The sequence below is a fragment of the Andrena cerasifolii genome, chromosome 7 (assembly GCF_050908995.1).
Source record: "Andrena cerasifolii isolate SP2316 chromosome 7, iyAndCera1_principal, whole genome shotgun sequence".
NCBI classification, from domain to species: domain Eukaryota; kingdom Metazoa; phylum Arthropoda; class Insecta; order Hymenoptera; family Andrenidae; genus Andrena; species Andrena cerasifolii.
This window is the reverse complement of record NC_135124.1, coordinates 1,546,671-1,558,818: the sequence shown is the minus strand read 5'-3', so window position 1 is coordinate 1,558,818 and position 12,148 is coordinate 1,546,671. Positions and strand designations below refer to the sequence as shown.

At 38.3% G+C, this 12,148-nt stretch overlaps 1 protein-coding gene across 4 annotated transcripts in view; it reads right to left on the bottom strand.

Annotated features, from left to right (window-relative positions):
• Nucleotides 1-11,699, bottom strand: part of LOC143371638 (putative peptidoglycan muropeptide transporter SLC46) — a 160,202-nt gene extending 148,503 nt beyond the window's left edge. For 2 of the 4 annotated variants that reach the window (XM_076817053.1, XM_076817052.1), the window contains exon 1: nt 10,114-11,699. In XM_076817053.1, the coding sequence (XP_076673168.1) occupies nt 10,114-11,116 (1,003 nt within the window). In that variant the 5' untranslated portion in view covers nt 11,117-11,699. The remainder of the gene's footprint in view (nt 1-10,113) is intronic. The other 2 variants (XM_076817049.1, XM_076817051.1) reach the window with 2 other exon arrangements.
• Between the last annotated feature and the right edge of the window lie 449 nt (nt 11,700-12,148).

Below are 12,148 nucleotides of genomic sequence, written 5' to 3'. Positions count from 1 at the left end.
GGTGCGGGGCAAACGCAGTTGAAGGTTTATCTCGCTCTAACTTTCGGGCGCGTGATATTCCGTCCTTTGCGTGCGCGACGGCGGAGTATCAGGCATCCGAAGGACGGAGCGAGACGGGGTGTCAACGTGTCGTCTGTTTCGTGCCGTTTCTCGCTCGCGTTCGGCCAAATCTAGTTTTTAACGTTTAAATTCTGTACTTTTGCGGACCCCCTACCCACGCTCATAGCGGTTACGCCCTCGGTCCGAAGGTGAACTTAGGTACGGAGATCTTTTGTCTACTCGACCCTATATTTATTGTTTGGATGTTGCTTTTAATTTTGAAGTTATAAGACGAAACATTATCTCTCATTTTCGTCACCTTTTTCGTTACGCTCGACTTTTCGTGCATGGCCCCCCAGTACTGTACCGATTTTAAAGACGCATTCACGTCAAAACAGCGTATTCGACATTTTACGTTTGTTTACGTTTCATTATTCGCGTTTAAATGACAACTAAAACATGACGAAAATTTCGATTTTGTATGTTACGTCTTTTTCATTTGTTATTTTGCGCGGTGTCCTTCAATGCGTGCCAATTTGCTTGTTCGTAGTACAGGCGCAGTCGCCTACCGCGGAAGCTGGAGCGGAAGATTCGCACTCTGATTAGTCGGGGTTTTGACGTAGAACTACGTCTTTCCTCGCACTGTATACGTATGCAACGGCTATGGGAGCCCAAATTAAGACTTGGATGTCATGAAATATGCAACCCTGTTGCGCCGTTACTGCTCGCAAACGGAAAGAGATACAGGGATGATTTTTATAGAGTTAGATAGAGGAAGGAATATTGCATCTAAAACAATACGAACCGTTATTATCAGTTGACTCTGAGCGAGCTGACAGCGTCGCGAAAATGGACGAGATGTGGTTTAATTTCAGCTCGGCGCAGCGAGCACGGCCCGGCAGAATATAGTGTATACATATATGTGTGTATTTCTCGTTCGACCGCGCGGTACCGTAACATCTTCGCCGGGTTTCGCTGGTCGCTCACGCGATAATTCACAGCTTATGCGAAAAATGAAATGCTTTATTTTCTTCATCGAATAAATATGGCAGTGACACCAATCGATTCCTTGTTTTTTCCGATGAAACTCATACCAAATGTTATGTAAATCGGACTATTTTTAACGAAGCTAATTTTAATTATGCAAATCAATTTTTTATGTAATTTCCTTAATTATGGTCCAAATTATATTGTTCTTGGGGTCAATTTCATCGGGAAACCATAAAGAATCGATTGGCGTCACTTTCGCAAAGATCTGATTAGAAATGCAGAATTCGAGATTCGCCGCTGCTTAGTGCGCAACATTGTATGATTTCGAGTACCGAAGACCACGGAACTCAGCGAGGCGCGTGATTGCTGGCGGTATTGGCTTTGACGACGCTTGCTAGAGAATCACCCTGTATTTTGCGTCGCGTTTTTTTTTTACATTTTACAAATGATTGTACTCGGGAACTGTTATCAAGCCCTATAACGAAATTTGCATTTACTTACAACATATTTTTTATATATCGTTTCCAAGATATACTGAAAAATAGGAACACTCTCATTAACCTTTAGGGGGTGTTTTCAACCTGAAAACCCGGAAATGGGCAGAAACAAAAACTTTCCTGATACTTCTATTGAGGTCCTCTACAAATTTGCACAGTTTAAAAAAAATATCGGAATGTTCGGATAGCCGAACTTCTCTTGTCAGATGACGTTAGAGCCACAACCGTAGTTCTACATGACATATGCAGCATAATACATTTATGCTTGAGACTTTTTTCTTAATATCTCGTTAACGATGCTTCGGACAATATTTTCGCTAAGGAAAAAGTTGTTTCGAATTACCCCGTGAGTCACCCCTCTCAAGGAACTCCACCATTATTGGGACACCCTGTATAATGATAGGTGTCATATATATGAGTTATTTCATAAACATATAGTAAAATTAAGAATAATGAAAAGTTCAAAGGAATGTTACAAGGTCATGAAATAACAAGCAAGAATTTCTTTAACACGTCATGAGTCTGTGTTACAAGAATAAAAAATGTTCTGATACGTATTACCCATCACTATTAAAATTGTCACTACGACTGATATTCACTTATTATTAATAATAGAATTACATGATACAGTAGACTTTATGAGAACTAATGTCAAAGGAGAATCATGAAGGCGGAGTCCCACTAGTGCAACGACGCGCGGCGCGCGTTTTTTTCGACGCGCAAGGCCGATTTGTTGCAGAAAGACGTTCCCACTGGTGCAACTGCGCGCCGGACACGGGTCAGATTTACGAGTTTCCCGGATTATCGAGCAGTTTGGAGTAGGGCTATAGCTGTGGACCGGATACGCCTGAGATACCCGGAACGAGGAAAATTCCCGGGTAAACTACCCGATATACTCGAGATATCCGAGAACTTACAGATTACAGAGGGTGATTCTGGAGCGATGCCTGTCAGAGAGATGCCGCCGGACACCCCGTGCTGAGGTCAACCCCCTGTGATACCTCACCGAATTTTATGGCTTTCGACCCTCGAAGGGGTTGGAATACCATTAAGATATAAGAAACGTCCAGGATTTCCGAATTTCTCATCAAATCATTCCGAAAATGACGCTAATCAATTCCTTATGTTTCTCTGGTGAAAATAACACCAAGAACGACGTAATTCGGACCATAATGAAGGAAATTCCATGAACAAATGTTATGCAAAATTTCCAATTCACTTCGTTAAAAATAGTCCGATTTACATGAAATTTGGTATAATCTTGATCGGAAAAACGTAAGGAATCCATCTTCCATATCGATATAGTAAAGAGTTAAGAATTATTTTATTTTTGAATCAGGTACGAATCCTCGGCCGACCGCAGCGAATCGAGGTCGGCCCCCCGTAGTCAAGGGTAAAATATGCATTACAATATATTAAGAAGTTATTTATTGTTCATATTGACAGCGGCGCACTCTCGCAGAGAACCATCAATACAGACGGCGCGATGCTTATCCGCATATCAGTCGTTGCGACTGGTTCTCCATTGACTACCTACTGACCAAAACGGTACCCGGATATTTGATACCATTCTTAGGGGTTAAAAAATAAATAATTGCAAATAAATTAATATTCAGTTTTTCTTTGGTATATATTGATAGGCTTGTGAGAGCGTATATATACACCTTTCGTAATCAAAGGGTTAAAAACTAGATTTGGCTGAACGCGAGCGAGGATATTAGTAAAGGCTGGGGCTAGCTCAGGGCGGGTGGCGCGCGCCCTCTTGCGGGCGCGTAAACCATGGTAGCGAACCGATGTGGGTTTGGATATATGAACCAGAAACTTACGGAAACTCGCTCCTTCCTATTATACATGTCAATACTCTAGGGGCGTGATTGTATGGGCCAAAATAAGACGAAAATATAGAATACAATTTTTAATATCGTGCTTCGTTTTCAAGAAAATTGGCTTTGAATTGCAGCTAAATGCGCGTGTCTTTTGGACGCCTGAGGGGCACGCGGCGGTAAGGGGAACGTGTCCACCTGTCCGTAGAACAAATTGGGAGGGCGGGACAGGGTGGATCACCGTTAGGGCTACGTGTACGCAGTTAAAAAAAAATAGATTGTAAAAAAAGTTAACAATAATTTGTTATTAACCCTTAACTGGTATACTGTTTTTGGCAAACGTGACTGGTATACTGGGGTCGTGGCAGACCCCAAATAAAAAAGGACATAGAAATTTGTAAAGTCGACACTAGAGCAACCACTATGAATATTTTCTTCTTAGGTAATGTAGAAAATAATAGAAGCGTAGAAAGTTAAACTATTATTTTAAAATTAATTAGAAATTCAGTTTACCAACTTAGACAACCGAAAATTGTACATCGAACTTTGGGTGCTTGGGGTCACGAGCGACCCCAGGATACCAGTTAAGGGTTAATATGTCGGAAACTAATGAATACCCGAAGCTACAATTTTAGTTTTAGGGTCGACACACCCTCCCCGCCCCTTCCCTCAAACCTCGTGTCCATCGGTCACTGAGGTCATTTGGAAGTATATCCAAATTATCCTTGAATATTAATATCAAACTTCTTCAATATCCAAGTATTCGCGCCAAAAACCTGCGGTTTGTGCCCCCGACACAACCTACCCGATTGTTTCACACTATCTAAACAAAGGGCGTTTGTCTTTTCACTATTGGTCACAATGGTAACTACCCCTAATCACATGTCGTGTGAAAAAAAAGAAACAGGACGCCGAGATAGCGAATAACTGAGCGATGATGAAAGTGATGACGGAACTGAGGGAGGGAAGCCATTGCAGAGATCTTCCTTCATTTCATTTGAAACACAGCTTCCAGCAATCAGTGACCGCGACCTAGTAAACCCCTTCAAACATCTCATGTAGTATGAAGTCAAAAGACGTTGTTTCGGCTACTGACCCAACCGTCAGCGTTAGCTCTATGTAGATAAAGAAAGCAAGATGTAGAAAAGGAGGCTAGTACTTATTTCCACTGTCTTCGACGTGCGCGTCAAGCATCCGCGTGCACGCCTGGCAGAGCGTCGGCCCATTTCGTGTGCGCGGCCTCATAAATTAGACCCTTTCAAGTGGACGAAACCGTCGTGCGCGGCGCGCCGTTGCACTAGTCGAACCCTTCCTTTAGATTAAGGGGACTAGGCAGTCGAAAAATCGATTTTTTATTGCATTTTCCGAAAGTACTATCTTTCCTCAATAAAATGCCGTTTGGTTTATAGTAAAATTTGCAAAATTGTGGATTTGGCAGCTAAAAATGTCAAGCGGCAACCTATAGCGTCGCCTTTGCCCAGAAACTTTAAATGCGTTTTTCTCGAATATTTTTTTCTCTTAATTTTTTCCAGATTGCGAGCGAAAAAAAATTAAAGAAGTCACCGGATTTTGGTAGCGCACCATCATTGTTTGTGTGCCACCAAAATCCGGTGACTTCTTAATTTTTTTATGAAAATCTCGAATTTTGACGGACCATATCAGAGGTTTGCGCCGAAATGACACATGTTCTACACATCCCGTAATTTTTTCCAAGTCGATTTGAACCTCAATTCGCTCGCAATCTGGAAAAAATTAAGAGAAAAAAATATTCGAGAAAAACGCATTTAAAGTTTCTGGACAAAGGCGATGCTACAGGTTGCCGCTTGACGTTTTTAGCTGCCAAATCTACAATTTTGTAAATTTTACTATAAACCAAACGGCATTTTATTGAGGAAAAATAGTACTTTCGGAAAATGCAAAAAAAAAAAAATGATTTTTCGACTGCCTAGTCCCGTTAAACATCAATTGCGCGGTCCAATCACAGGGTGTTTCGAATAATTGTTATTAATATGCATCACTGATTTACCCACTAATTCATAGATTAACCACCTTGCAATTTTAGAACACTCTTACTTAATTCAGTGAAGACTGATCCTTTGTTAATTATGCTATTTTACATATTAAAATATAAAATATTAATTAAAACATACAGAAGATCAGATGCTCATTTCATTTGTTGCCCGTGTGAAATCTTGACTGTAATTCTGAACATCTGAATAAATAGGAATTAGGAGGGCAAAGTACATTGTATGCGTAACTAAATTTCGATTTATGCGAAAACTATAGAAATATATTAACCATTTATCATATGTATCAGATATGACACATGTTTCTCTTTTCCATTACTAATCGTTAGAGAAAAAGATTTGGTAATTAATCGGACAAGAGCAATGTAATTTTTTTCTGTTACGCACCAGATAATTTCGCCAATACCTCAGCAGTATTGACAAACTGAGATCGTATGAAAAAATTAAAAAAAATATATAACCCACTTCAAAAAAATAAAAATTAATTAAAAAGTAAAAAAAAAATTTCTCTTATTTAATCTATGACTCCCTATTTTGTTATGTCGGCGCCTCATCATTTGCACGGTGTAAATCTGGCGCCGCCTTAAAAAATTTAAGAGTCGCAGATTATATAAGGGAAAAAATTATTTTTTACTTTTTAGAGCATATTTAGTTTTTTCAAGTCGGCATTATTTTTTTTTTATTTTTTACGTTTTAGATATTTAAGTTATATGACTACATGTATTGCCCATGAGAAAGGAACCGTTTGCTAGAAACGGAAGATTCCAAAAATAAGTGACTTGAAAAAGTGAGAACAAGGATGTCACAAATTCGTTATATTGAGTCTACAACTCAACGCGCGGGAATACTCTAAAATGCGAGAATATATAAAATACAAATTATGTAATGAGGCGAAGTTTGAAGTAACCCGTACTCGCCCTCTTTCGAATAAAAAAAAAGATTATCGAAATCGGTCCATATGCTGAGGAGTTACGTGTGGACAAACATAAACAAAAATACGTAAACTCCCCCTTCTTGAAGTCGGTAAATTAATCTATATACATATAAAATGAGAAGTCCTGACTGATTGATAACTTATGGATGCCGAGCTCAAACCGTTTAATCTAGGAACGTAAAATTTGGAAGGTACATTGTGTTCATGACGTAGGCGCCCAGTAATAAGGATTTTTGGAAATTACGTCTCCGAAGGGGTGAAAAGGGTTAAAATGTATTTTCTCGGATTCCTTAAAATCTCTTTGGCCCGATTAGATATAAACTTGTTTCTTACTTACAAAGATTGCTCACACAAATGCCTAGAAACCAATTGCAGGATTTTGCCCTAATCAACTCCTAAGGGGGTGGAAAAGATTAAGCTGTGTTTTCATGGAGTCCTTAATATCTCTTAATAAATTTCTGCTCATTTCGTATTTTTCTTATTATTATATGCGTTACGTTTGTACTATAGTTGCAAGAAAATAATTCTAAATTATTTAAACATTTACGCGAGTGTTGCACGAGCTTGGGGCAATACATACATCGCTATTTTTCATGACCAAAAATACGAACATTTAGAGCATTATATATTTAATTACAAATTACTAATAGTTAAACATCTTGAAATATATTTCTTAAATAGTTTTTGAATTGCTTGATTTATTATTAAAGAATTATACAATTACTCTGCAAATTTTGATGACAAACAAATTTTTTACACCTTCTTTATGATCAATTACCTCTTAAATCAGCAGAAATTGGGACATTCGCCTTATGTACGGATAGCTAGCTTATTGTTGGGCTCTCAAAATTAGGAAGAAGTCCATTATACGAAATTGTTATAAGCAGGATGATTACACATGCCGCTTTGCAGCTCGGATCAGACGAATAAAGACGTAACGAAACATTATAATGTTCAGTGCAATAACAGTCTAATTAAATTATGACAAGGCCGCATGTCTTGACTCCAGTGTTGCAACACGAAATTGTAGTGCACCAATAATTCGTAATTGGTGATGCAACGAGTCATCAATTTGTCGTTGCAAATCAGTATCGTGGCGCTTTATAAAAATGTGAGCACCGAGTTTACATTACATTATTGTTCGCGTGTATTATAAAACATTTTTAAATTAAAAAATTAAACTGCTCTTTGAGATTGAAAAGCATAGACAAAAAGGTTAAGATACGAATGAACTAATTTTCATGTTTTTCTAGATATTGCTCGCCAATATCGTAATACATTTTTTCGATAAATTGTACAATAAATTGCACGAAGAAAATTAAATTATATATTAACTGTATGTTCACTGGTATCCCTTTGTAACATTGCAATGTTACTTACGTTTGTATTTATTATATTTGCATATTGTAAGTGGCACCATTCGCAAAGGATTTTATTCACGAAATTATGGATTCGTAATCACAATGCAATATAGTACGTTTGTTTTGAACGATGTTCTCAGAGCCAATTGTAACATTATGTCTTTCGTAAAAATAGTATCAATAATGGTCTCAGTTTTTCTTCCTTTCATAGGGACCGTATAATTGTACTTAAGTATTTTTAGAAACATGCATGTCTGCCCCAGCAGAAGTATATAATAAGTATTCAGTTGAAAAATAATTATGCAAAACTCTTCCTAATTTTATGTAATTATCGCCTATATGACGCGCTAAATGCATAATAAAATATAGAAGGAAATTATAGTTTCATGCCTCCGTCGTTAGCATTTCTTGTTAATATCACTTAATTAGGAATAATAACTCTCCTGAAATAACTTTCTAAATGCTACAACTAGCATGCAATAGTAAGTAATTGAAAATTGTATCGAATTATAAAATATCGAAAATCAATACAATACCTATGTGTGAAACTTTTGCTGGTCAAGGGGAGAAGCCCGTATAAACGGCTTATTTTTGCACCAATTTTTAGGAATTTCTTGCAAATATACCAATGCGCTAATCCTTTCGTAACTTTAAGGGTGCTTTACTTAACATTATAACAAGTAAAAAAATATAACAGTAAAATTATAATAAATACAAAAGAAACAGAACAGGATCTAAAATAGGTGAATTTTGTTGAGATGCAAAACGGCGCCTGTTGTAGCGTCTCTGGTAGTTATGTGAAACAGACTAATAATTTTTTTTTAATTTATGTGCCAATTGTAAGAATATCAACCACAAATGGTGTAAAAAAGTTGCATATTTTAAAAATGGCGAAACTTCAAACATTTTCGCCAGAAATTCGCTTTTTATTTGTTTAACCCTCTTCAGACGGCATAATTTTACAACGTTAACAGACGGCAGAGGCACAATTGCACCCTCGCATATTTTATATGAATATTCTCAGTGTCGGTATAATTTGTACGATAAATTGATAATATTTAGACTCAATGAAAATCAATAAAAAAAATTCCAAATTTTCTTTTATAATGTGAATTATCTATTTTTTGACTTTTTATAATAAAATAACATCGAAAAAAAATCGCATTCTTGTTTTCTTGCATAATCTTCATACAAAATATATGGGGGTGCCATTGTGCCTATGCCGCTGTTATGGATGCAACCCTCGACTCAACCCCCTATCTCGGAAGGGGGTTGAGATATTTTTCTGAAATTTGGTCTATATAATCTAGACCATAAATTTAGGGATGTCATGAAACGCAATTTAAAAACGCAAAAGTTACAATTGTACCTATGTCGTCTGACGAGGGTTAAAAACAGTAGTTAAATTTAATAATTTGGTTAAAAATTGTGATTCATATTCTGAGGAATATTATAAACTAAAATGGTGAAAAATTTGAAGTTGATTGGACAAATGGTTTTTGAGTTATCCCCGGCGCCATTTTTGAAAACGTGGTTTCGAGAAAAACGCGGGTTTTAGGTACTTAAGTATGCTCGGTGCTCGGAAGGGCGCTGACTCACCAGGCTATAGTATCAATACGGAGTTGAATTTCGGCCTATAACTTTGAGAATTATTTTTTAAATGTTTTAGACGCGATTGATGGAAAATTTTTTGTTTCTATCGATTTATACGGTCTTCTCCCCTTAAACGAAAAATAATGAAAAGGACATTTTGTAATGTATCCATTTTAACACGCATGTCTTGGGCGTAGATTTCACTCTATGCCAACAAATCTTATAAACTACAGCTTTATTAAAACATATTAGGCTCGTTCTTTCGAGCGACGGTGTAAATGTTTACTAGACTTCTGGTAGTTTGATACTGATTCGCGTCCAGTCCGTTTGGATGTCAATTTAGAAATTGTGAAAGTGGGATAAGGTGGACACACTATGATAGGTGAAAGGAAAAGCCAAGTATGTATCTATTTACATATAAAAATCAAAGAAAAAAAAGCAGGTTGAATAACCATGTAATTGCATACGATAAGTAGTCTTTCCTTTGTAAAATAGAAGGAGAAATCGAATATCATAGGTAAATGAAAAAAATGCTGGTAACTTGTTTGATATCATATAAATTTGTTCAACACCAAACAAGTCGAACGAGTTTAAACTTTGTTATTCCAGTCAGCGATACACCGAAACGCATTACATAAATTCGGTCTCAGATATCGTTAAGATAGATTTTAATATTAAAGTATTCTTGACTTATACATTCTTGTATATGTTTCTTGGGGAGGTACATGGGAGAAATTCAGGTATCTATGTAGAATTATACGATCTTCAACGTCTTATTCAATTACGAATTCTTCCTACATTTTATATAGCGTTCAACTATTTCTACTAATAGTAAAGTGAAGAACTCACCGTAAAGTGGGCCAATCACAACCATAACGACAACCATGAGCACCATGACTCTCTTCTGCCTATTATTTCTGCCCTTTTTAAATGCCACACGAAAGGTCTCTTCAATGTGCTTAAATGCGAAGAAGTCCAAGATCGCGGCGCACAGTGACATTTTCTTTTCATCACTTTTCTCAGCTTGTTTGAGATGCGGCCTCGGAGGCTCCTTGATCACCACTAGCCCATAAATAAAGCTTAACACATAACACACAGTCGATATCCCAAAAACACCGTAAAAGCCCAATTTCAAATATAGTATCCCTGACAACGCCATTCCAATAGGTACACCAAGAGATAAGAAAACATTAGCGGCGCCGATTCTAAGTGTTCTTGATTCCACAGATGTGATATCCGCGATATAACTGAAAACACCCATAAACATGGTGAACCAGCCGCCTGTTAAAGCTGGCCACAGGGCTTCGAAGACACCGGTGACTTCCATTGGTACCTCGTGAAAGAAATATGTGCATAGGAGCATACTGACGCTACTAAGAAATTCCCCGATGATCGGCAACAGCATACAAGGCTTTCGCAATCCCGTGCGATCACTCCAAGCTCCCATGAACAAGATCAAGATCGTTGGTAAACCACTTGTCAGTGCCATCTTCCACGTTTGCATGCCGGCAACCAGCTGTTGAATAGCTGTTTCTTCCGTCTCATAACCGGTTGTGTTTCTATTCGCTAAGGCTGTGCACACTTCATCGGGGTAGGCCAAGTTCACCCTGCAAGCTTTTTCTAAACTGAGGTTCTGCGTAGCTAGGGAGGCCAACATACATGGGATCACGTAGCAGGCGATCATGGGTTCGACGGTGATGTTGCTAGTGAAGTAGGACCACTTTTGACGTAATGTCATAGATTTCCACACAACAGCTTCATCAGGCACATTGCTGGATTCTCCAGCTTTATTTTCCACGGTCCCGCTTGAGGCCAGATTGTTGAGGGTAGTGTCAGCCATTTCTTTAGGCATCAGTAGTCTAGATAGAAGTGCAGTTCTACCAAACGAGTTTAAGTATTTTTGAAACCGTATGTACTGACGTACACGATATCTGAAGTAAGTCTATGCGATGTATCCTACTAATACTGTCGCGTAAGTTGCCTTAGAACTTCTGTTAGCAGGTAATACGATGCGAAGTTTTTAAGCGTTTCCAAGATTTAGAATCATACGGTAGTTTCAGTGGAAAGACTTCCAAAGATTTGAACGATCAGAGAGCAGTCCCCATTTCTGCGGTTTCCAAAAGGTTCTCCAACCATTCAGTTTCGGGTAAATCCTCCCGCGTGTTCTTTGATCTTGGAATCATACGAGCTGTTAGGAAGCTTACGTCTGTCTTGGAATTTTCGGCCTAGCGCAGCTTTAGATGTTCAATTCTTGAAAGTGTTCTTCTTCAGTATACTGTTTTCTTAGATTTCAGGCGGCCCACAGGAGAGACCGTCTGACTGCCTACTCCTGGCTAATGCACCATTGTCGATTGCGTTACGGCTGTTACATACCTCCTTCCCTTCCTCCGCCTCTCGGCCACCTCCTGCTCCAACTTTCCCTCCACCACCTCGTATTCTCATTTTCTCTCCCCCCTAACATCTTCGTCCTTTCGAAGGGTGGGGAGGTACCCTCGAGTACATCTACCTACCACTAAATACGTGATGCTTATCAAAACGTCGTCAACACAAATTGTTTCTATAATACGCAACCACGCGCTGTCAACTCGTCGACGCTTCCGATTCCGCTCTTGGGGGCATTTCAGGTCAAGGTTAGCTTTCGTGCTTCAGAATTCAACCAGAATGTTTTCCCTTTAACATCAGATGTTTTTTGACGTGAATACCTTATAGTCTTTAAAATCGCTACAGTACTGGGAGGCATGCACGAAAAGTCGAGCGTTACGAAAAGGGTGACGAGAACGGGAGATAATTTTTCGTCTTATAACTTCAAAACAAAAAGCAACATCCAAACAATAAATATAGCGTCGAGTAGACAAAGGATGTCTGTATCTGGGATTACCTTCGG